This window comes from Hemibagrus wyckioides, linkage group LG01 (genome assembly GCF_019097595.1).
Source record: "Hemibagrus wyckioides isolate EC202008001 linkage group LG01, SWU_Hwy_1.0, whole genome shotgun sequence".
Taxonomy (NCBI): Eukaryota; Metazoa; Chordata; class Actinopteri; order Siluriformes; family Bagridae; genus Hemibagrus; species Hemibagrus wyckioides.
Window position 1 is genome coordinate 19,168,022 of NC_080710.1, and position 26,972 is coordinate 19,194,993.

General features: G+C 39.3%; 1 protein-coding gene across 9 annotated transcripts in view; it reads left to right on the top strand.

The window, feature by feature from the left end:
- The first annotated feature begins 1,457 nt into the window (after positions 1-1,457).
- ptprub (protein tyrosine phosphatase receptor type Ub) overlaps positions 1,458-26,972 on the top strand; it is a 190,264-nt gene continuing 164,749 nt past the window's right edge. For 5 of the 9 annotated variants that reach the window (XM_058387584.1, XM_058387605.1, XM_058387628.1 and 2 more), the window contains exon 1: positions 1,458-1,735. In XM_058387584.1, the coding sequence (XP_058243567.1) occupies positions 1,618-1,735 (118 nt within the window). In that variant the 5' untranslated portion in view covers positions 1,458-1,617. The remainder of the gene's footprint in view (positions 1,736-26,972) is intronic. The other 4 variants (XM_058387613.1, XM_058387621.1, XM_058387647.1 and 1 more) reach the window with 2 other exon arrangements.

Here is a 26,972-nt window from a genome sequence, read left to right on the forward strand (position 1 = left end):
AAAACTGTTCAACATGGAGTAAAATTAAATTACTATCAGAAATGTGAATGTATTAGAGCTGTACTATCTGCAGTTGCCGTCCTGGCTGTAGGGCATGACTGTATAATAGGTGGCCGAGTTCCCATTCAAACCAGCTGCAGCTGCATATTCAGGAATCAGTAGGCATCCTCCTGTGTGCTATATTCTAAAAAGATTAGCCCAAACCCCAACCACCTTTAGCCTTGAGTAAAAAATGTGAATGTTTCCTCACTTTTGAACTAGCTGCTTGAAAGCTTCTCAATAAATGTCTGATAAAGGAACATGAACTGTGATCCTGTACAGAGGCAAAGGCTCGGCTGGGTGATGAATTCATTGTCCTTAAAGACATGCATGGAATCTAAAAGAGTTAGCAATGGCACCAGATTACATTACCATGTTATGTACAGGGCTTGTAGAATACCTGATTTGTTCCTTGGTTTATAATCAACTGGCATTTCTATAATGGCTTTATTGTTGCACTAGTTCCTAATAATCTAAAAAGAGATTTGGTCAGAAAAATATCCTACACCTAAAATATTAAAATGCACATTTCGAACTGCATAAGCTAGATACTCCCCCAGACAAAAAGGTTCTTCAAGGTTTATTTTGTTAGTTAAGGGTTCTTATCTTCATAAATTGTTCCTACTCATAACACTCTCTGAAAGGAGTCTAGATGTGACTTTTTATCTGCTGGCATCTTCATATAATACACTGTGGCATGTTAATATGTTTTGGGGCAGCATGACATCGCAGTGTGTATTGTTACTACCTAATAGCTCCAGGGTCCTCGATTGAATCCTGAGCTTGGATTACTGTTACTGATGTTTCCCCCTGTTTTTTTTTTTTTTTTTTTTTTTTTAATTTCCTCCCACATCCCAAACTGATGCTAGATCAGTCATCAGTAGCGTTTTTTATCCTGGTAAGGGTCAGTGTGAATCTGTATCCCTTCTTGGGAACATTGTGTGTGAGGTAGGAATACAAGCTGGATGGGGCAACAGTCACACACACACACACACATGCACATTCACACCACCAGGCAATTTAGCATAGCTAATCCATCTACATGCATGAGGAAAGCAGCAGAACCTGGAGGAAAGCAAAGATGAGAACACAGAGAGCTCCCTAGAGAAAACTTGGAGCTGATCAGAGACATTTGAATGAGTAATTATTAAAGGTGGGAACATTTCAGCTTTCAAACAACGTTGCTTGTAGGCCCCTGGGCATCCTGAGTTTTGATGTATTGGCAAATGCGATGTGTCCCAGTTTTCTAAGACAACACTAGCCTATGTGACAGAAATGCACTCCTTTTTTATTCTGCCTGGAGAACGGTGTTTGATGTTTGCAGCGGTCTTGTGCAGACGGTGATAATAAATTCTCCAGCGCGCCACACGGAGGCGTTAATGGCCCACTTCATGGCGCACATACCGAGACGGCAGAAAGTCCGCTGGCGGAGAAACAGTCCGGGTTTGAACTGTTTATGCCTACGCCAGTCTTAACGCTTTCACTTGGTGCGACTCTGCGCTCAGCTTCTCTCTGAACCTCTTGGATCGATGGCCGGGAGTCTGAAGCTTACACATCTGCTCTACCGGACCTTCTCACATGATCTGCGCCTGGTTCCCGAACTGGACTAAAAAAAAAAAAAAAACCATGAAGGCGTGTGCGATTGTCCTGATTCTGGTCGTGCACATTCACGCCGACAGCGTAGAGGGACCCACAGGTAAAGTCCCGGTTATGTACTGCGCACTTTGGAAAAGTTGCTCTTCTGTTTGCAGGTGAAGGAGCCTGAGCAAATACAGCGATCTCCATTTAGTTCCACAATGCTTTGGGTTGTTTTCAACACTGTGCCGAACTTTTGGGGCAGGGGAAGATGAAGTCACGGTGCATTCAGAGTGTAGAGGTGTGATTAAAAATCCTCGCGGATGCAAAATTCCTCGCGCTCGCGCTTGTTGACGTTTTTGTTTGGTGAAAATTAAGATGATTGAGGTGATGGCTTGTAATAAAATGTGAATATAAAAGGGCGATGGACGAGGTTGATACCAGTCGCAATCTCTCTCTCTCTCTCTCTGTTAGGGTAAAGTCCTTAGGTGAAAAACAGAGACTTTTTCATGTCCGTATCGATTTGAATTCGTTATTAGTTTTCATTAGGTCTTGTGGACTTCTAGATTAGTATTTTTTTATCTAGGTATATCGAGTAAAATGCTTTGCTGTAGTGATTTTTTTTCCTAGTGACGCAGTTGTGACAAGATTATTTACAAATGTACCATAATATCCGGATAAACTTTTGTTGAACTTGAACTTTACAGCTGTTTATAATTTGCCTTATTGTTTCTCGCGTGCACATTTTTCTATAGTGAAATGAACGACTCTCGGTCGTCCGTGTAAACCTGGAGTATTCAGGCTGCTCCTGTACCGGACATTATGTGTGTGTGTGTGCTGGTGTATATATATGATGTGTTATTATTATTTTTTATTATGGCTCGTATCTTTGTATGTGTAAAGTTTTGCAGCTCAGGTGCGCTTAAACAGCTGTGGAATTTTTAAAGATTTTTGGCGCGTGACACCCAAACTGATTAACACACGAAGTAGGAAAAATATCAAAAATACTACAGCTTTGGTCATTTGACTGACCTTTACAACTGAGACAGGACACAACTGAGCAGTTGAGGGATACAGGGTCTTGTTCAAGGACAGCTTGGCAGTGCTGGGGTTTGAGCCCACAAACGTACTATCAGTAGCCCAAAGCCTCTTATTGAGTCAGCTAGCAATCTCAGCTAACAGGCAATTTCCGATTGAGACAGGGTGAAAAGTGAGCTAGTTGTTCATTAACCCTCAAAAATAATTGAAATGAATGAATGAATAAACAAACATTTTCTTCCCTGGAGTTCAACTTCTTGAAAAAACGTGCAAAACACAAACAACATATCTGCATGTTATAAAATGTTTGTAGCAACTCACAACAAAACACTCACAAAGCCTTCCTTTACACCTGACTGTGTCATTTTTGTGCATATTGAATCTACATATTGAAACATTTCAAAAAGATTTTCTTGCTTCATTATGAATTTGGAACCTCAAGCTCCGAGAAACGTTTTGTCCATATTCAGATACCAGAGTATATACATGTAAATGTGTCGACGATCAAACTCCATGACATCAATAGGAAACACGGACCATGACATTTAAGACACCACACAAAATTGTGCTTTTTATCATGCAGTACAAAACAACTGGAAACAAGGAGCCACACCGGAAGCTGATGCTTGAGAGTAATGAGTTGATTTGCATGTTAATGCACAATACAGCAATGGGATTTCAATCTAGTGAACCAGAGAGGTTTTTGACTACTAGTGTTAATGCATTTTGTTGAAGTCTAATTAGGCTCAAGGCCAAATGCAGGACTCCTGTGAATGGATGTAAAGAAGACACAAAAATCCCTGGATATTTCTCTGAGAACATGTTTACTTCATAGCTACACCAGGCTACCTCACTACAGACCTTTGTGTTCTATCTCTAGAGAGCAGTGCTGTACAGCTCATAGCACTTTTCCCCACTCGGCCACAAAGCTTATAGTTGGACCCGCTTGAGCAACTTGACAAACAGTCATGATTCGTCTGAGGAAGTTATCGATTTTCAGTTAGCAAAATGGCTTCCATTTAGCAAGCTGTCAAACCTCAGTGGTGTGTGTGTGCGTGTCTGTTGCTGGGTGGGACGTTTCCCATTGTAATTTGAACATCCAAACCCATTAACATCTCTAACCCCCAAATCCTGACTTTTGTTGCTTTGTTATGGTGTAATCCACCTGTATTGTAAGGGCTTGTTTCTGTCTGGGTGTTTTGTGTGGTTGGTGCTTCCGTGATCTCAAATTATGCTGCTACAGTCATTTGTCTCCCTCATCAACCTACTCTCCTGAAGACCAGTGAAAATTTCATCTAAGATTCAGTATCATGATGAATTAAATCTTACTGATAATACTTTTTTAAGTTGCTTCGGATAAGGGTGTCTGTGAAATGCTGGAAATGGAAATGAATCTATTCTTATTAGTTTCATGTTTGTCTGTTACGATATAATGACCACAGTGTCCCTTGAACAATATCAGTGAAAATGCTTTATATATAAAAAGAAAAAAAAAATGCATGTTGCCTTCCAAAGTTTTCATGATGGACAAATTTGTCAGTTTAAAACATAAGAAAGCATTTTTTTACTCATTTATTTTTACTTTAATAGGTAGCCCACTAAAATGGTTTCACACAGCATTTTTCTGTATAATTCTGAATTTCAGAGTTTCCCCACTCATCTTTTTTCTTGTCTGAAGGACTTTATTATTGGTCCACAATTCTCCTCACTGTGGCCAAAGACGCTGGCATAATCCTCTTCATCCAGCAATACAAAATCATCTGGGCGAACGTGGGCCTGTAATGAGGAGAATGAACCACATCATTAAGATGAATAATGTGAATTATGAAAATAATTAAAACCCATGAAGATAATTAAAAGCGTTTGGATGGAACAGTGAGGCAGTGCATGGGCCATGCATACGCTGCCTGAGATTTGCACCACATGGGACATTTTTAATCTGCTTTTGTGACAGCAACATATAAACAAACAGTTTGCATCTGTGAAAGTCTATTACAATTAGCTTACTCTCACCTGTCAACAGTCTGAAACCTCTGGGGAAAAAAAAGAGTCATTTTCTTTTTATAGTGAGCACTGTTTTGCCGAGTGAACATTATGGACCTCAAGATTGCACGATTATCGTTTCAATTCCTGCAGGCCTCTGTGTAAAAGCTTTTATAAGTTATTAACTTTTAGTTCTATATAACTTTTAAAGTTTTAAAACAGTTCATTTTCTCCCTTAGGCAGGTGAATGTAATGTTATGTTATCCATCATCAGACTCACGTTATATTGTTGTCTCCAGAGGGGACTTAATTTAGTTGTATTGTTAAATCCTCAGTTTATTGATGTTGTATTTGTCATCGTGTGGTACGCTTTACAGGATCTGGTTTGTATATTCAAGGATCAAATTATGAAAATTCTTGAGGGAGCAGATGGATAGCTCAAGGACATGAAAGAAAACTGTTTGCATACTTCTTAAATTTGGGTGTCCCAATCCTCAGTAGGAACAACATGCACACCCACAGGCCATCTGTCCTCCTTAATACAAGGTCACATTTTTCAAATGGCACTGCGAGTGGAAAAGCGACATCATGTGATTCGTTAAGGGATAAGCATCTCATGATTGTTTGCTCAGGAGGTTGCTCTTGCACTTTCTACATGCAAGTGCATGTATGGAGATAAAGCTGTGTGTGAATGGCAATGAGACTGGTGGGATTTCCTTGATGAATGACATGTTGCCAACCCCGCCTAAACCTCTACACAGACAGCTTGACGCCCAGGAGTAGAGCAGGAGGGCATAGGCTGCCTTAGAAGTTAACACCAAAGGCATAAAGATGTCACATGAGCAGCAGAACCATCTGTCAGACGTCACATGCAGCTTCTTGTGCTAATTGTAGAGTACATATATAAAAGAGTGATACGTGAGGAATCTGCCTGTTATTGTTGAATTTCCTTGCACATGGCGAGATAAGATGACCTTACTTTTGTTTATCTTCTAGCATTCAGCTATACCTGCTGTTGCTGCCAGAGTAACAAATGAGCAATGCCAGAAAGAGTTTGAGAACAGCAGCTGAGAAAGGCTGAACATCTGAAGGAGTCCGTCTCCTGCCGACAATGTTTTCTTTGGACTGCTTTTGGGAGGGGAAGTGGGACAGCCAGAGGGCTGTTATTTCTTTTTTTCAAACAGCAGTTTAGCACTGACTCACCTCTGATGGGAAAGGAGCGAAAATTACGAGTGACCGGGACGTGGCCTTCCTTTATTGTCTGTGGAATGATTGGTTAATTCCTCAGTGATTTATTGATGGTTTTGAAAAGCAGTTCCGTTTTGAGAGGCCCTTATGGAAAACCGCTTCAGAGGGCTGCACAAGAGGAATGAAGGCCGCTGCTTGGATGAAGACATTTAATTTTTTTTTTTTTACTCACACTAGACCAGCATGACATTTGGAGTGTTTTGCCTGCTCTGAAAGCCTCAAAACCCAGCACACTTTGTTATAGCAAGAGAGCTGAGGTGGACTGGGCTGTGTACACTGACTCTTTTCTGAGCTCAGATCAATGTTAATGTGCAGCGCTGTTGAGCTGTACCGTTTCCCTGCTGTGTTCAAAGAGCTGCTTTAAATCAAACATTACCATTTGTGCTTTAGAAATTGGACTCCTCTCCATTATTTATGATTTGTATGCTGCTTGCCACAGGTCTGCTGTGTTTTTTGTGTGGGTTATTTTCCATTCCTGTTTGTTAACTTTTGCTTAGTTAGAGCAGCGATCACACCTAAACATTTAAACTATTGACTTAGTCTTTGTTGAAATGCTGAGGGAATCTGTACAATAGAAAATGAAAGTAGAAATTGAAATAAATTCAAATGAATGTTTGCAAAGTAGGGCTGGGCCAAAAGATCATGTGGCTACATTATTCCCATTACTGAAGGCATTGCAATATTTGACTATACTTTATATTGCAAAACAACTTACATGGAAATAAAAGTATGACTTAAGGACAGAAATGCTGGTTGTGGCTTCTGGTGAGTCACTGTTATCTGCCTTTTCGATTATTTTCCGGATATTAGCTCCTGTCTATCTGCTGGAAGATTTTTTTTACTCACATGATCACATGATCTTGGTCTTGTTCACTATGCACTATTTTATCTGCCTTTTCTCTCAGTTCCACTGTCCAAAAAGGGATTTGTTAAGCTAATAAGAAAACATGCCAATGTTTTGCTTTATTTAAATTTAGTTGACCTTTTTTCTGCTTTCTCTTGCTTGCACACACATAGTCCCAAGTTGAACTTTCCTAAGTCGACATTGTAAATCTAAAGTAGAGCAAGAAGATCAATACTGTTTTAATAACTTAAAATAAGTAGTCAAGAGTCAAACACAGGGGAACACACAGCCTTGTTAATCTTGTAGAAAGAACAGTTTATATATATAAAAAAAAGACTTAAATGGCCAACCTGAAGCATAACAGTTTGTAGTAGAATACAGATTTGCTCAAATCAACAAAAACAGCAAGATGGAAATCTTTTGTCAAAACTGTTTTGAGGTACACACCATATAATTATTTTGATATGTAATCACAAGATGAAAGTATTTCTCATTTATTTTTTTTATATATATATATATTTTATTTCAATATCTCAAAAAAGGATAATAGTGTTGACTCCATGCAGCACAAATGTGATTATTGACCTAGAAGTAAGTTTTTTGTAAGTTGCTGTGACTTGGTCCGTCAGTGTTCTTCTATATCGGGCTATGAATTGTCCATATTAACTTTTCACAGCCAATTCCTTGACAGTTTTCTGAAAAACTGCTTTTTTAAAACATGTTATAGAAAAATACTGTAGCATTGGATAAATACATAGCTTTAGGTGGGTCAGTGTACTGGTATATAATGGTATACCTTGACTGTGTTTGCTGGTATGAGGACCAGTAGAGATACTAGTGCTGTGCTGCATGTCTCAATTGTAGTTAGAGCTAAAGGACAGCGGATCATTTCTTTTATGCCGCTTCTGCCATTGCTCCTAGCCTGGTCTTTCATGTGGACAGCATATCATTTTGCAAACAAGTATGATAGTCAGGAGGAACCCCTGTGAACTCTGGGAAGAAAATTGCTGTAAGAAAATCCTTTGAGGGTTATGAGATAATTGTAAATGATATGCTTCGTTGTATTGCCATCTCTTCAATGGGAACCAGGGACAAGTAAAATAACAGAGCTTCTCAAAGAGTTCAGATAAGTGTATAGCTTCCAAAGAGAAAGAAAAAGAAAAAATGAAAGCATGGATTTAATTTTAATTTTGGTTTTAATAGTTTGTAAACATAATTTTGTTTATCTATGAAAAAATGAAAATAAATGTTAAAACATTTTGTCTTTTTGTAGGTTATTTTTGTGAATTTTAAATGTCTAGCATGAACCATACAAATAGGTTCAATGTTCAAATGGCATAGCCACTGTGCCAGCTTTTACTACATACAATATATTGATTCATATTTGTGCAGTTATACATGATTAAAGTCATTCCTTTTAATAATTAAGTACCAGAGCTTGGTGAGGAACAAGCATACTCTTGATAATATGTATCCTATTTCATATATAGAACATAGCACAGACATTTTTCCCCCAGTGGGAACTCCCACTCCTGGTCCACTGCTCAGCAAAATCAGAGGTAATTTCCTTTAAACATATTGTATGAGTATTTGAGTTAGATGAATCTACACCAAAAAATCACTTGGGCAAAGAAAGCCTATCTATCAGTATTTCTTTGATGCACAATGCAGTGTTCCTGAGCCTCCATCTCGTTGGTCTGTGTATAACTGTTATGTGTGCTCACATAAAGTTCAATTTATGACTGAATGAATTTGCCAACCTGCATCACCCTGACCTTTCAGATCTTGTTTTATAGCTACGCAAAATGGAAAAAGGTCTATGTGGAGTCAGGGGTTAGCGTTGTGTATGTAGGTGTGTAGCAGGGATCTCCAGAAGGTGAGTGTGTGTGTGTGTGTGTGTGTCTGTGTGCCTTGTAATAGATAGAAGAGTACAGAAATCATACAGGTGAACTCACTGGCCATGGATATATCACGCATGTTGTATTGATGGTCCTTGGAGGCCCAGGGGAGTAGTATACGTCCAGGCTACCCACTCTGCCTCCGACAGGTTGGAGGATTTACAGCATTCCTGGCCTCATCTTCCACACCTCTGTGGCCTCATAGTCTGCCTCTTACTGCCCCAAGCCCCAAGCAGAGATTAATGTTATATTGATCCCTACACCCTGGTGAGTCCATTCCAGTAAGATTTCATCAAACCTGCGTCCTCTTTGAGCAATGCCTCCTTGATATAAGAGTGACAATACAGGGCATCTGAGAAGGTCAGCTTTAATACCACAGTCAACTGTGAGAAACAGTCGACACGTTACACCTACTCTTGCAAAATACACTTTTTCAAAATGATCAAAATGCAAGAAATGTACATAATCAAGACTAAACAAGATTATTTTAAACGAAACAATATTGCATAAGCATGGGTTTATACACTATTTAGACATTAAGCGAAACATGTAAGATGAATTCATTCATTCATTAATTCATCTTCACTAGCGGCTTTGTCTACATCTGGATCCGGAGCCTATCCTAGGAATACTGTGGAGGAAGTGAGTTGGCAGTCTAACACAGGGCACCTTGCACATGCATTCACATGCTCATTCGCACCTAGGGGCAATGTAACATAGCTAATCCACCTACTGGCATGGTTTTTTGACAGAGGGAGGAAACCTGGAGGATGCCCACAGGAACATGCACAGAAACTCCACATAGACAGTAACCTGATCTTAGGATGACACCAGGAACCCTGGATTTATTTTTTTATTAATGAAAAGTTTATTTTACAGGCGCTTTTCAGAGATGCTTTGCCGTACAGTACCTACTTGAAACCTTTCGATCCAAATTCCCCAAGGAAAATCGATTGGTCTTGGGTTGGGTGAATAGGAGAGCAGCTCTGTAGGCAGCAATGCTCTGAAAACAGCTTTGAGCTGTCTTTGAGGTCATTCGTTTAACCCTTCCTCCAAAAAATGAACAAATAAAGACAATTGTCATCAAACATGTAGAGACATTTTTACATTTTGCAGCGTTTCATTGTATCCCAGTGACATACAGTGATTTAATTTGTGTCTTTTCTATATCTTTCTCAAGCCTTTAGAAATCTGGGCCTTCTTCCCCATAGCTTATCCCCTGGGAGGGATCCACATGGTAACCAGTGACAGCACTTTCAGCTTTCAGCGCTTTCAACAGTTTTGTCAGAACACCAGCCACTCTTTTATTTCATGAAGCTCAGACGCCCACATACCAGTTTGCCAAAGACTTTTTTTTGCTTCTCTCTTCTGTTACAAGAAACAATAACATATAAGTCATAAGATATGAATTTACCGTTCTGAATATTTCTGAGACAGGATCTGGTTCAAACATGTACGACTAGATCACATTACATCTAATGGTTGTCATTATTTTGTTGAAAGTTTTAGTTACAGTTTGGCACTACACACCGTTCGCTGGAGTACGGTAGGAATTTCAGACAGCCGCTCACGAAAGAAGCTTTATAGGCTCGATAATAAAAATGACTTGGACAGAGCGATTGTGTAAAACCATGCAATCGGCTTTAATGGACCTCAGGGGAATAAACTGAATGAATGTACAATTTAGGAAGTTTAACATATTGCACTAAAATCCTTCGGGGATGCATAAGGTGGTGTGGTGTGAATACACTTATCTGAAAATCATCTGAGTGGTAGTGTAGGTTTACAGATCCACCTGAGTCATTCTCACCCCCTGAAGCCCGGATGGGAGGTTGGAGCTGTGCCAAAGCTTCCAGCTCTCTCTTAATGCAGCAGATGAGCCATCTCCTACTCCAAAGCCTCAGCAGCTCCTACTTCTTCAATAGAGTGGAAAGCAGCCACCGTCTCTACAAACAGAAAATGGGACTTCAAGACAGATGCTCTGGGTTTTACTTCTCACCTCATCATCGGAAAGGCTGCTCTCACACATGGTTTAATTTTAGCCCATATAGCTGCTAGCTTTTTGTAGCTCTGGGTCTGCTGTTATATTCTGCATATCAGACCATTGTTAAAATACCACTGGAGACATCACTGTGCCTCTGGGGACCTTAAAGATCTCTCTGTTAATGGATGACGGTAAGGAAAGTTCAGCACAGGCCGTCGCCAGTGTTTTTTAGCACAATGTTCACTCCAACCCCAATCCCGTTTGCTTTAATCAAATGATCAGTCCGTTTGCTTAGATTAGAGATTTATTATAAGACAGATCTCCATGAGCAGCCCTGGTGATCACTGCTCTTGGTTCTAAGACAACATGCTGGCGTCAGCTGTCTGGATTTGTTGGACACAACCATACAAAAAACACTTCATGAGCTATAATGGCTTCTCCAGTGCTTTTCTCCTCACATCAAATCAACGCTTGTGTGGTTTTTTTTTCCACGTCACTGGATATATGGAATGTTAAGCTGGGCTTGCTGCTTCCCATGGGCATCATTAGGCAAATGTCCTCTTGGCGGCTGCGCATCATTCTACCCATTATCACGTCGCTTTCATTAAGACATTACGAGCAAGTGAGGCAGCCAGAGGTGTGTAGAGCTGCTCTCAGCCTCATACCTCATTAAATGAATTATAGCGACCTGTTTCAACAGCCTACTTTAACTTTAGCTTGAAATTTACTGTTTATTCTCCCGCTTATGTTCCATACCTCCCTTTTTTTTATCTCTCACGTCAGATGAATAGGGCTAATCCTTGATCTAATTCCCTCATTCTTTTCTCTCTATCTCTGCCCCTTTGTATCATTCTTTTGTATCTTCACTTGCTCTCTCTCCTTTCTTCTCGCTTTTCTTTCTCTACCTGTGTGTGGGTGACTTTGGGCAGGAATGACAGCTGCTCCTGACAGGTTATGGCATGACTGCACCAGGTGTCAGCTGGGAGTATGTTGCTCCAGCACACCTCTTCTTCACACCTGCCTGTTCTACCTGAACTGCTCTCTCTGTCATCTAACTGTCTGTGTGAGGGGAGCGGAGTGACCACTTTCTCCATGCACCTGTTGAGATCTTTCTCTTAAAAGGGACTTTCATGTAGATTTGGTACTCCTGTGTGCTCGGAGACACACAGTAAAAACTTACTGCTATGTATTAATCACTGCTTTAATTACTGTATATGGAGGAAGAAGATATGATTTGATATGTGCCACTAATCATCTGTAACCTAGACTCCATTGCAAGTCGAGGTGTTGGAGACTCATTTTGAATGAGCAACAGTGTCTTATCTTGTACAAAAAAAGCCACTTCCTTGTTGCTTGCACAGACACGGACAATTTAGACCATAGGTGAAGGACTTTGTGTCTTTACTTGAAGCATATTTGCTCAGTATGTGTGCTGTTTAGACCATTTAAAATATGATATGGTGTGAAACATTTTCAGGAAATATAAGGTTCCACTTAAACCATTCTGGCCCTGGTATATCTATCACAAATACACGGCCTGTAGGAAGTCCATTATTGAATCATTTGCCCTATTTAGGCCTGTACTTTATCTCTACAGATACAGTGATTATATTTTGAAAAATGGCTGGGGTTGTGCTTGAAATCCAGTATTCCTCATCATTCTCTTGCTCTTTGACTCCCAATACCTCTTCACTCCTACACTTAATTCTGCGCATGCTTCTGTTAGTGATCACTCCCACATGCCTTCCAAATGACATCGATGGAAAGACTGCCAGCACTTGCTTGGCGCACCGAGAAGACGTTGACCAACAAATCAAAACCTGACGTAAAGGATTAGATGTGTTGGGTCTGACTTACATAAATCCAATAATTGAATGACTTAGGTGATTGTGTGTTGCACAGGCTCAGGTGTTGGCAGACAGAGAGCAGCAGGCTATTGATCTGAATACTACAGCTTGTCAGAAAGAGCTTATTGCTTCCTTCAGAGTTTCACTCCCTTGATTCCTAGTTCCCAGTAGGTCTCCCCTCCCTTTTTCACCATCTGTGCAAATCAGCTGGAGAGACTTTTCTGTGTTATGTTAGCTCCCTTTCTTTATACTCTTTATCTCTGCTATCTTTTGCTCTTCTGCTGGTGTCCTTCCTGCCCACAGGGTTGCAACAAATATCTCAGTTGAAACTGACAAATTTGATAATTCTAATAATTTAGTAGTAAAGTAGTAAGGGAGCCATTGTGGTGCAGTGTGTAGCATCACTGCCTCAAAGCTTGCCTCGGTTTGGTCGTGTCTGCGTGGCATTTCCTTTGGGTTCTTCAGTTTCCTCTCACCTCCCAATAACATGTTGGTAGGTGATTTAGCTCTGCAAAATTGCTAGTTGTTGGTTATAATACTCAATAATCATTTAATAATCATTTAGATTTTTTTTTTTTTTTACCTGGGTGTCATTTTATGATTTAAGCAAGTATTTGGTCTGCCTTATCTATTGTTTGGCATAAGTAATTGGTTATACAGTCTGCTGTCGACTTTGTTTGAACAGTGATTAAGGATATATTTAAGGCACTTTATTTAGATATAACAAGGTGATGTCCCAAAAAAGAACTTCAATGCCATCAGTATTCTACTACTGCATTTCTTTTATTAAATCAGTAAAATAAATTATGCCTTAAGCTTTCCTTATCCTTACAGAATATTCAAATATTCAGGCCATTATTCAAAAACTCAGATAATCGATCATTGCAGCTGGAATGCTCCACCACACTGCTGCTGTCAGCACACAATATTTGGCATACATCCATAATACATATGCATTCTGTGCGAACCTCTCTTTCTTTCCCTCTCTGGATCTGGGAAGCACTCAGCTCTAATCAGGATGAGGACTGGTTACACAATCCACTATCCTGGACTTTTTTCCCTCTCATCTCTTTACTGGCAGTAACACAACAAGCCTCAGAGAGTCACCCTCTTCAGTCTTTTTTTTTTTTTACAGAAGAGACATGTGTAAACTCTGCCTTTCGGCACTTTAGATCAATGGTTGCTCAGATTTGGTCTCGTAAGGATTGAGGTTGATTTCTTCCTCCAAGTTTATTATATTATGTAGCATGTGCTTGTCTCTGCATTTTTACCCGGCAGTGAGGAAGGATGAATGAGCATAAAGTAGGTCTGCAGCTACAGGAAGGTTTTAGGGGGCACAGCTCCAAATGGTTGATCCAGAACAGAAAAGTGACAGATCTTTTGCATAAATCAGTGTAATGCAAAACATAATTGAAAAGATCTTATTAATAAAATGGAATTTGTCTTCCCATTAAGTGTGGATGTTCCATATTGTTTTAAGCAATTGTCTGAAGCTCAGGGAATTAGTTCTTACATAGCATAGTAGCATGATACCTTGATGGCATTAGATAGCATGATTTCTTGCTACTTAGCATAGTAACTTGCAAGTTGTCGTGTGTTGTTTGAAAAAAAGCCACACAAGGGACAGAAACTATTAAAATGATTGAAATGTGGACAGTAAAGCAATCATGTTGTAACTAAAATGTAAAACTGTTTTTTTTTTCAATTGATGTCGACCACTATGAGGTCTCTGAGACAGAAAGCCTGCAAGCTGCTTCCCTATTCATAACCAGCTACCCTCTTAACACAAAATCCATGTTATGCCACTTGTGTGAAAACAAAAAAGAATTTTTTTGGCTTAATGGGTTGTGAAGTGCGAAAGCTCGAGTGTGGCTCTTTATACATGCTATTTCCCACGGCAGATCTGGAGAAAAGCCAGTTGTTCTTATTCCTCTGCCTGGCGGTGAAGCAACGGCTTATTCACGGCTTACGTTAACAAAATGTGCAACGCCCTGGTAGGCCATGCTCAGCAAAATTTTCAGCCATGATTAAAGGCTGTACTTGGTGTTGCCCTTTTGTAGGCATCTGTGGAGCCCAATCAGGGAGGAGCTGCTATTGCTAAATGGTCAGTTGTGAAAGCTTAAAACAAACTCGTGTCAAGCTTCTGTAGTCTTAGCAAAACAGCGTAATGGGTGGAATCTGTTATGTTAGGACTCTGTATGCTCTGTACACTGTCATATCTCTACACTCTTATACACTGTCCATTAGCTGGTCATCCTAATGGATAATTAAGAATGGACTTAAGCCAGAATTAGGTGGGAAATTGCCAATTCAGAAGCAAAAGTGGAAGGAATTACTAAGAGACTGCTATTTGTATTCATAGATGCAGGTAAATGGTATTACTGGACATGACAACAGAGCATAATGGAGTTCTGTGGAGTGAGCTCAGAAGCTTTAAGAAGCAAGCTTATACTCTCCAGCAACATTTGTTTGCTTTTTGATCATCTAAGCTTCTTTCCTTATTTATTTGTCAGTAAATGGCATTTTGTTGAACTGAGGTATATGTACAGTTTATTGTTTCATGCAGCAGTGCACACACACACACACACACACACACACATGCTTTAGTTTAGACTGTGAAGTACTTAATATCCTTATTAATTTGTGAATTGAGCTGAGACTGAGCTAAGACTTTGAATGGTGATGGAGCTCTAGGGTGTCTGGATTTCCTGGTTGAGCAAACTGAAAAAAAGTTGAACTCACCAGACAGCGTGACGTCAGAAATCCTCTTTCGTCTTTTCCCAAGGTTTTTTTTCTCTTTCACAGTGACAGTCCCGAGGTCAAACTCAGACACTCTGTCTTAGCTGAGCTCTTTGTTCCCCTGTCATGTATCCTTTTAGAAAACACACTTGCCAAGGTCAGCTGTGCTCAAGCTTATAAATGTCCCCTATCCTCTCTGCAGTTGTTCTGGTTTATAAAATAAGTGTAACATAATACCCATGACCAGTGTGCGCTATATATTGCTTTTCCATTGAAACACCTATGTGTGGTAGACTACCATTATCAAACAATATTTTCACATTTTAAATTCATAAAGTGTCAATTTTTTATCATTTAGAGCAAGGTCTCATTTATAGTCAGGTGAAAATAATAATAATAATAATAATAATAATAATAATAATACAGTGTAAAAGTTATAAGCAAGTTTTTAAATATATATCAGATATTTTGCTTGATTTACTAGTATACATGTTGCAGCTGATTTACTAAGAATAAATGCATGAATAATACTATGTATAAAGTAGATGGAAGGAAAAAATGTGCAAATGAGTTTTTTTTTTTTTGCATGCTCTCAATAACCCCTACAAATCCATAACATAACCATGTGCAGTGAATATCTGTAGACATAACTGTACATAATATATAATAAAATCTTTTTTCCAAGGCTCTGTTCAACTGCTCTTAATTGCATGCAGTCATTGCATATTCTAAATATAAATTCACATTACTGTAAGATATAATAGCGCTCATGCAAAATATGTCTAGAGAGTTACCGATATATTTGTTTCTGTGATATGCTTTCTGTGATTTTATCTGCTGTTAAGTTGCATGAGGCCCCTTGGAAAAACACAGTTGTTGTAAGCAGTGTGTGGTGGCTGAAAGAACGTTCGCCACATATCACTGCAAAAAGAAATAAATATTGATTTAAATTCCTTTTGTCTATCGTTTCAAAATATATTGCTTGACTATATTAAAGTGGAATGTTCAAAGTTATTGAACGGTGGAGCAGGGTGTGTAATATCCACTCAATAAATGCTAATGAGTGAGGGAAAAATTCTTTAAAACGTCCGTCCAGGATTGGGGATTCGATTTCCAGCTCTGCAGTGTGTGTGGAATTTGCATGTTCTCATTGTTTCCTCTGGTTTCCTCCCCCAGTCCAAAAACTTGTGCTGTAGGCTGATTGGTATGTGTAATTGTGCCTTGTGATACTGTGGCATTCTGTACCCTGTCTTATGCCTGAAGTTTCCTGAGGTTAGGCTCCAGGTTAAGTCGACCTAGTAGGAGAAGCGGTGTAGAGAATGGATGGATGGATGTTCAGGTATCATTCTATCCTAGTGTATTATAAGTACCCATAATTTATTTCAGCAGACTGCAGCGGTATTGCTGCTCAGTGTACAGAAAATAGGAGTGTGCAAATATCAGGAACTCCTATAACTTGACCTGTACAGTTACTTCAGATGAGCTGAGTAATAGTGCAACTGTTTGTTATTAATTACTAGTAGCAAACAAATTCAGAGAGCTATTAGCATTCAAGACTTAACAGGAAAAGAATATATTTTATCAGCTACTTCCAGCTTTTTTCTCTCATTCATTTTTTACTGCTGCTTTGCCACTCCCCTTCTGTGTTCTCTCTTTCTTTCTGTCTTTCCTTGATCCCCAGCTGTGTTCATAGCACATTCAAATGAGAAACTAGGCATGCTAATTTCAGGGGAATAAATAAATATTTTTTAGAAAAAAATCTTTCTTTGTTTTTTTGGGATGGAATGGACTGCATCGTACCTTTGCACAACATAAAAGTACCTTGTATGGACAAAAACATTAGCAGTTTTGCTTGTGTTTGACAAATACCTATGCAAGTAGGTCTTATGTAGTTAACCCTTTCTTGTAGTACACTGGTGTTCTATTCAGACACTAAAATGGAATTTGACTTATCTGACATTTTCAATCGGTATAACTAAATGATTTTCTTTTTCTACAAGTCTGTTATGAAATTTGTCAGGACACTGACTATGTAGAGTATCTTGTCTTGTGTGTGTTAACCTGCTGGTGAACAGGGTGATGGGGTTCGGAGGGGTTTGACCCCCCTGCTGGGCAAACTATTCAAATTTCTCCAGAATAACACTTGTGTAGAGATAAAACTACAGCTTTTTTTAGCGTAAAACACCATATACAACTGCCACAATAAGATTTTAACATTTAAACCTAGTAGACTAGGTAAAAAAAGAAATAGTAACGAAAAACTGCAGATTTTTAAAGCCCTGAATGTCTAGTGTCACATGAGCCATTAACCACTACTGTGGAGTGTGACATCACAAATCAATTCAATGCTGAACACAGGCATCCGTGTATTATGAGAAATTCCATGTTTTGGCCTCTGGTAAAAAAGATTTCACTTGAGTTGTAAGCTTTATGAAACTGAAGATCACTCTGAAAGAAATGTGTGACAGTGGGGTTTTTTTTTTTGCAAAGAACTTCCTTTTTTTGAAAGTTTTCTATTGGTTTGACCCCCAGAGAACTCACACTGGTAGACAATTTTGAAGTACAGAAAACCTACCTAGGATACCTAATAATAAAATTGCAGGGTTAGTATTGATACCTCTACAAAGAGTATTCAGACTTAGTATTCAGAAAATACCTCAGAAGAGCTTTAGTTCTGTCATCACTGAGGCACCATTAGACTGACCGCATCAGCACAGGACACACGCGGTGCATGCTACATTGGCCCGAGGTTTGCCAAGGTTCACACTACAGGGCTAGGGTGTAGGAGAGAAGCTCTTACTCAGAGTAGAGACCTAGGTGCTGGGGATTATTCTAGTCCAGTGAACCGGTGCACCGGCCTGAGGATTTCAGACAGGGTTCCGGCGCCTAGCATTCGCCATGTAAATAAAGAGCAGAAGACCACATAATCCCTTCATTATACATGTGAGACTGAGAGTGTGTGAGGTGAGGAGGTCTGCCCACATTTTTTTTCATGTGTATATCTCTGTGATGAACGGGTGTGTACATGTATTTTGTTTTGTCTCTGCCGTTGCTCTTTCAGTGCCATACATGACATCATTATTCAGCTACACACCTCTGCCTCTAGGCGGTTTTTAGAGATGTGTGTGTGTGTGTGTTTGTTTGTGTGTGTGTGTGTTTACCTCAGGCAGACAGGTTCCCAGGCTGGTCATTTAGGTCCTCAGAAAACTGATAGTATAAGAGTTGTTGGGTCTGCTGTAGTGACAGAGAAAGCCTGCAGTGTGTGCCTGCTGCGGAAATTTCATAGCTCTCCCAGGAGCAAGCACATGGTATAACTTCATTAGCAAGCTGAAGCCTCACATTAACTTGATTACACTAATAAATTTATTGTGCTGGTGACATAGGTTCCCTGGACATTTCTCATATTGACTGTTTTTTTTTTAATCTATTAGCATTTCTTCAGGTACAATATATGTTGTTGGGAAATATTAAAAATGCTGTTGGCAGGTTGTTTATAATAAGGAGATGACATGGACTCCAGGGGCTTTCCCTCAACAACCTTAAGTGCATTGCTCAAGTTTATAAATATTGCAGCTCTCAGACAACATTATGACTTTTTTAGTGCAAAAAGATGAAAAATAGCAACTGCAATATCTGCAATTGAAATGACTTGTGCAATCGAATGAGTTAATCAATTGATTCATTATATTTCTCTTTGTGTATGCAGTTGTTTCATTATAGAGATGATGTGAAGGAGAATAGCTACACAATAGCATAGAAATTCAGCTGAAAAACCTAATCTGGAAATAAATGTAAATACAAACGTCAGACATTTTTAAGTTTTCCACAAGCCGATAGCAAGTTTTTGATGGCGAAGAATAACCTAGACAAAAAGATGTTTTATTTTAAGAGATAAAGGTTTCTGACAAAGTTTAGTTCAGTTCCTTTTGTTCAGGAGTATGTATATAGTGTGTGCTTGTAATTGTGTGTGTGTGTGTGTGTTTATTCACATGTGCGTGGGTGGGGACACAGCCTGTTTGGAACATCTGATACCTGTAATCAGTAAAGCTGGATATTTCAAGTAATGCTAGTAATGACCACCTATCTGTAGCCATTGGTAATTTCTACTTTCACACTGCCCCACCCCTCAGGCTCTCTTGGCATTTCCTGTAGCCAGTCGTCTCTAATCAGAGCAGGTATATGCATATTAACTGAGATTTTCTTTGTAAATGCTTCATGGACTATTGTTTCTTAGCTAGTAAAGGAAACGTGGCCTGAGGTCACTTTTTATCATGTTGTGCATTTGCACTGGTCTTGTACTAGCTTAATAACAAGGTCATATTATGAGCAATTCTCTAGTGCCATCATCAGCTAAAACATATCCTTTAAGATGAGTTTAAACCCCATCAGCAGTCATGTTCACTACTTGACCTTGGCCTTGAGTCTGAGCTGCATGTCAATGAATAGACCTTGTGCTTGGTCCATATTCTTCCCCAGTACAATCATTCTCTTCTCTCTGCTTCATCTATAAGCTGGTACAACTTCAAGTTTATTAAGTTCGCCTAAATCCATGTCTACACTAATCCATTTTTCAGCCACTGGTGTAGCATTTATAGAATTACTGGATGTATCTGTACTTTCTCTACCAATTATAAAAGAACCAGAACACTGGCACTAAACAGATTTTATTTGTTTGGAGGTTTATTTGTTTCTCAGGCCAGTAGCGTGTGGTGCAGGTATGATTGAGCTTTGATTGACATCATTATTACTGTAACCAACAATCAAAAGTGTCCAGCCAGCAGAGACATCCCTCTATTTTCTGTACCGCTTATCCTACCCAGAGGGGGACCAGGAGCCTCTCCCAGGGGACTTGGGGCACAAGGTGGGAGACTTTGGATGTGGGGCCAGTCTATTGCAGGGCACAATCGCTCTCTCTCTCTCTCTCTCTCTCACACACACACACACACGTTCACACACTCATTCCCACACAATGCATGTCTTTGATCTTGGGGAGGAAAGTGGAATACCTGGTGGAAACCCTGGAAGCACAAGAAGGAGATGCAAACTCCTCACACACAGGGCAGAGATGGTAATCAAACCCCGAACCCTGGAGGTGTAAGGGCAAACATGTTAACATCTGAGCCAGCATGCCCCATCACACAGACATGGCAATTACACTTTTCGATACAATGTCCTTTGTATAAAATATAGATCCTTGTTTATGTGAAAAGGGAGCTTTCTGTGATTATATCTGTTAATAGCAATAGCAAATTATGTGTGTGGTGATGCAAGTGTATTGTAGGCAGACGTTTTAGCACTGTTTGTTTACATTTACAGTATTTGGCAGACACCCATATCTAGAATGACTTTTATCTCATTTACACAACTGAGGGTTCAGGGTCTTGCTCAAGGGCCCAGCAGTGTTAGCTTGGCAGCACTGGGATTTAAACTCACAACCTTCAAGTCAGTAGTTCAATGGCTTAACCACTAAGCCCGTATGAGTATACTTATTTGCCATTATATTAGACTTATTAACACACCTTCTATGTGTACATTTACAGATGGTAGCTTTTTTTATATGGATTTGTGATAGTTGTCTTTAGCTTCAAGTTTCTGCTTGCTGCTTGTTGGAGACTTTTGATTGGCTGTCTGTTCTCAAGTCATTAGTTACATTGAGGATTTGAAACCACAGCAGAGCTCCAGAGCTGGATATACTCTTGCCAGCAGCAGACACTAACATGTTAGTGTCATTATCATGATACCAGCGGCCCCTTTTCATTAGAGAGAGTATAGGTGGATGAGAATTTGTTAAAACTGGCAAGTCTACTTACAAAGTGCACTTATATGGCAGGCGTACCTAATGAATAGAAAACTCAGGGTGCGTAAAATATATGATTGAACCCGTTGGCCCCTAACAAGGAGCTTACTTGCATTCTAGCCATACTGTAACTGAAGTGATAATTCTGACCTCCAAAACACCCACACCATCACACCTCCTCCAGTCCATTAAGTGCGGATGAGAAGGCCCTACGACTGATGAAAGGTTAGCTCAAAGGTATCACAAAGAGTGACAAAAGTAGCAAAATTAATAAGAAATCAAGTAAAAAGCAGGATACATAATGCCTTGAAGTTATTCTAGATGATCTCTGAGCCATACAGCTAATAGACTTGTTGCATGTCACGACTGCTCTAGCTAGCCTCTATTTTTAAGTCTCAAACAGAATAAAACTAATGTAAAACAAGTTGCCTGGCAACAGTCTCTGGAAGGCACATAGCTGGAGCTCTTGAGCTGTCCAGTGTCTCCCCGGGAGGTCTGGAGCTGACATTAAACATGTGCTTAATTGTTATCTTCTGCCAATGAGATGGAGCCATTCCTTCAGAGCAAACATTCGGTTACGGTCGGCGAACGTGTGCTGGCTCATAGCAACAGGCATAGAGTCCACATTCACAGACACAGATGCACATTTCCTGTATGAGCAACGTGTCAAATTCTGGATGTTTTCTAAGTTGACTGGAGGTGTGGGAGGTATATCAGTATAAAGGAGACACTGGTAGCAATTTTTAAGTATTCTGTTGAAGGGTGTATTTGTGTTTAAACTTCACTTGTTGCAAAACTGCTGCTCATACAGCTGTGGAGTTGCAGTGAGTGGGTGTTCAGGCAGTTTTAAGGCTGGTTTATTTCCTTTTGGCATAAATCTGACAGAACAGAGCATGGCCTCCCCGATCAAAAGGGTAGTTATAAAAATTTTCATGTGCATGTCGCAATAACTGATTTTTATCACGTAGCCCTCCTGCAAATGTGGCTCTGACAAACAAATTAGGCTTCACATGGAGCTACTGTAATACCACATAACAAGCGACGACATGATAAACAAAATGAAGACAAAGTGTTGGTGTGGAAATAATATGTTTCAAATGAAATACATGGTCTATTCATTAGGAAATTAAGAACTGGACTGGTATATGTCTTTATTGCTCATTATAAAGCTTTTGGTATGTTTGTTTTCTGGTGTGTTTAATTAAAGTTTACAAGACTTAAAAAATAATGCAAAGCAATTTTGTAAAAGACTCTAGTGACTAAAAAAATACTTATTTCAGTTATTTTTGCATAATAAAATATTTCCCATTAACAAGTTTCATGTTTAATGTCATGTGCATAAAGAATGCTAAAGCATCTGTGTACATTTAAATTCTTATGCTACATTTAGTGCAAATAAAATGTAAACAGTGTGTGCAGGCATAAAGTGTCATAGTGGGAGATATTGCACATATTCAGTACTATAAATTGTTAACATAATATGGAAACAATGGCAACATGATACCATTACCAGCCTGTATTTTCAAAAATATGGTTTCATTTCCAACTCATTGTGAAAAATGACTACAAAAGCCAGACTATTACCTTTTCTGATGAGAGCATTCGCATTTATTATGTCTGGGTATGTTAGGTCGGGTCCCTCAATATATAGACTCTGACCTTGTCTTCTTACCATGTACTTCCTACTCAAAAATGAACAGAAGAGCAGTCAGTGAATAAAGATATAATCAAGAAAGACAGATCTCTTGAGCATGTCTGTGCAGAAGTAAAAAAAAAAAAAAAATCAGGTTTGTTTTAGCAGCAAGTCAGAAGGGATCAGAATGCTGTTTTGAACAGGTGGCCTTAAGTCCAGTCAGGTGACAGATCTAAGCTGCAAAGAGCTTAGCTGTAGCTTATTTGAAGACTGGCTTCATGTTGAAACACAGAAATACATACAGACTCACCAACACACACCTCCTTCCTGTTTAGGATGGGGAAGCTGATATTAAATTACACCCAGCCATGTACTTCATATGCAGTCGCACAGTTATCTATTTTACATATTTAAAAAAAGGATTACAGGTGAAAAGATTTCCTTGTGAGTTAGAAGGTGGAGTTGAAACATGGTGGTGTGTAGCACACTGTTCAGTGTCAGTGCACAGCAACCCTTCACTGCAGCAGCGTGTCATTAGATGAGCTTGGTTATGGCTCAGTGGACCTAAAGCAGCAGTGTGCACAGACAGACCGTCCTTTCTGACTACATCTTTTGTATCTCTCTCTCTCTCTCTCTCTCTCTCTCTCTCTCTCTCTCTCTCTCTCTCTCTCTTTCTCTCTCTCACTGTTCTGGGCATAGCTAAGTGTTGAAATATATGTTCAAAAGTCTGCTGAAATGGGGTGCAACCGCATGTCTTAAGTCTTAAAAATAAAAATAAATTATTACAGACTTTTGAGGCCTTGTGGAACTCGATTAACACATGTTAAAGTATTGCATTATTTTATTGCATCAAAATTTATGTGCTATGTGCTACACTAACATCATAAACCTGAACACATCCCTTCAGAAGTTTTAGTAATCTAATATTCAGTGCTGTTGCATCATCTGTTTATGAAAGCTGTCTTTTCTACCATTTAGGTTACAGAACAAACACATAAAACATGCCTGACAATCACATAAAGGATTTGTTGCACTTTAAATTTTTTGACAGCTGCATTTGTCAAGGGTTTTAAATTTGATCTAAATCCTAAATTCCTGAAGGCTCACAGCAATATGCACAGTTGTGTTTTTCTTGGATTAATACACCTGATTCAACATTAAACTCATTACCAAACTCTTCAAGAGTTGTAGTGAGAGTCCATTAAGATGCATTAAGGTGTTTGGACAAGTTACTGAGTACAATTTATCTGCATACTGTACAAAAAAAAGTATTTTGTATATAAAACTAACGTGATAACTAAAGTGATAAATATTTCTTATCACTTGATAAGATATTTGTTTTATTTTTATTATTTTTTTTTTTAAGTTTTACAGTGCTAAATTTTCAGCATAAGAAACATTAAAACCTAAATAAAGGTAAATTCAAATTCACCACTTAAAGCTATGAAGTTCATATTAGAAATGAAAAGCCATCATGCAATCACTTGGATATTGTAGATAATGAAACTGAGTAATCTAGTCAACTTTGGGTTTAATTTAATCTAGCAATAACTTACTTTACATTCAGCTGAGCTGTACATTCTTTTGGACAGGTTATCTCAATAATGCATGTATCTGGCTGTATTGGATACTCTGATGGCCTGCAAATGTACTGAGCAGAATCATTTTCAACTAGATGCGATAAATGCATGTAATTTATTATTTTTTTCATGCTGCTCATGTCAGGAAATTTGATCTAGATCTGTGTCTGCGAATACTGAAGCGGTTAGTCCTGTGAAATGTATTTGCTCAGCAAGTCTATTTTTCTTTTATAATATAGCGGAAAATGGAAGGTCAATGAAAGCAGAAATATTAAACCACTGAACAGGTCCTAAGCTAAAGAATAAGTGGCCAACAACATTGAGATAGTGTAATCATTTACTTTTCCCCACAGTTTAGAGCAAACACAGAGCATACTCTCATGCTGATACTCTGAGTTATTTTGTTCGGTATAATTTTAACATCCCTCCATACATTTTTCACTTACTCTGCAATAACTGTCCCCTGGCGTTTTAAATCATTTGTCTCCCCTCCTCCTGCACATCTTCACTCCTCCCTTGTGCTTTCTTTCCTGGCATCATCTTTCTGGCCTCTGGGTCTGGTGTCTGTTGTCATCATTTCTAGATGAATGACAGAGTGCCTACAGGAAAAGGCATATGGTTTTACAGCAGTGACTGATTATCTGCTGCTCCTATAACGTCTTCCGAGGTGAGGTGTGTGTAAGTGTGTAAGACTAAGATGCAGCCTACTTTTATATTATTTTGCATCATCACTCTTGCGTTATCCATCTTGACAGAGCTTGTTTGTCATGGCAAGACCTGCTGGAACCCTCCCCCTCCCCTGAGCCGGGTCCAATCAGCCCTCAGTGGAGTGGCATGGCCATCAGAGCTCAGTATGCCTCCACCCAGCAGGGCATCAATCAGCAGCAGCTTAGACATGTGGCACTGCTGTGGGCACTGAGGTTACTATAGCCTGCCTGCTTAATTCTTATTCACACATCAGTGATGGAGCCTGAGCATTCATCAGTCCACCCAACTACATGTATACAAGGCACATCAGATCAATTAATAAAAAAAAAAGTTCAAATCCACACCAAGGCATGGAAGCATAGAAAGCAGATTTGAGTGCGTTGCGTAGGTGTACAGGATGACATTCCTGTCTCAGCGTTTTGATCTTTGCTACACTAGCCATTCATAGGTGTCTTGGAGCAGGCACAAATTAACCCTCATTCTCAAAGATTTTGTATTCATTGGAGGATTATAAGACATAATAGAGATGAGGCAGTGAGCAGGTGAGAATCAGTTACAAATAATTTAGGAGGAAATAGGGCAACTAGTGAAAATAGATGTCAAACACATTTAACAATTGTAAGTAAAACTAATGGTTCTCCAGCATTTTGCAGCCAGTGGTTTCTTCCACAGTGAACTAAATCCCTTTTTAACCCAGTTCAGATGCAATTTTAAGAACAATAGAGGAAATATGCATCATTATATTCATTACTTGATCTATTAGAGCTTTTTATTCCTGACCTTTCCATTCAATGAGATGTAGATTTTTTTAAAGTGTATAATATTAATACCACCTTACATTTAACATACAGAAGAACCTTAATACTACATATAGTGATTTCCACCACTGTTGTGCAGTTTAGATTAGAAAAAAAAAGACAATGCAGTCAGGGATTCCCTAGCTATATATCTGGAACTTCACTCTCAGCCCCATCAGTGTAAGCACAAAAATAAAATGATAATTAAACAGTAACAATATTTATATAAAAGCCACATTTTGATGTTAATATGAATGTTAAATAGGTTACTTTGAAGAGTTTTGTTTGGGTGTGCTAACAGTTTTGTACTTTTTATTTATTTATTTATTTATTAAAAAAAAAAACCTTCAAATGTCATTTTGCTCAAAACCATTTCCCACCAACTGGGAAGTGATTGTACTGAGAGCTACTTCAACTGTTGATGTTATTTCTGGTCGTGTTGATGGTATTTATTTTTCTATTAGCACAGTGACAAATACAATGTGTTGAGGTCAGTGTTCTTATTCTCATCGGCGACAGCTTTAAGTTATCTTCTGCCCTCTGACCACAGTCTGGCTTAGGAAGTTGTATTTCTGCAGCTTGTGGAGTGAATCAGACGAGTCAATATCGTTCTCGCCATGCTGCAGCTCTGCAGCACACCAGGGAGTCCTCCACATGCACAGGCTCCATCATTGGCTTATTAAGAGAGGCGCTTGTCTCCTATTGATCCACCAGGCTGCTGCATCACTCTGTGTTATTACCTTCACGCCTCTTGTCCTTCCCTGCCTCCTTCCCTGCTCACCCCAAACCTCCAGCGCGCTGGCGCTGATTCAGAAAATGCATCATAAAGTTTGTAGATACAGTTTACCATGTGGGTTTAAGAACTGTTCACTCAGGAGTCTGTAGTCTAGGACTGCAGAAGGGATCTACAGACGTTGAATTTCATCACTAACATCAGTACCTGACTGCATTCAAGACAGTGAAGGATGCCCACATGTGCCCACGGGTTTGTCACATCAGCTCCATCAGCTTGGAAAATTCTGCTTAACGGGTGATGATATGAAGTGATGTAATAGGCCTGCTTTCACTTGCATCTCTCAGCCTCACTGATCCTACGTATGATTGACAGGTGGGAAATGCCTGCCGAGTACGCACTGGCTCCTTGTGGACTTTGAAAGAGCTGTGTTGGGACCAGAACAGCCTTCTTTTATTTAACAGGATGATCTCTGTGAGAGAGATATGGCATGTGGGGCCTCTTTAGCGCTGTGGATGGACAGCTCAAA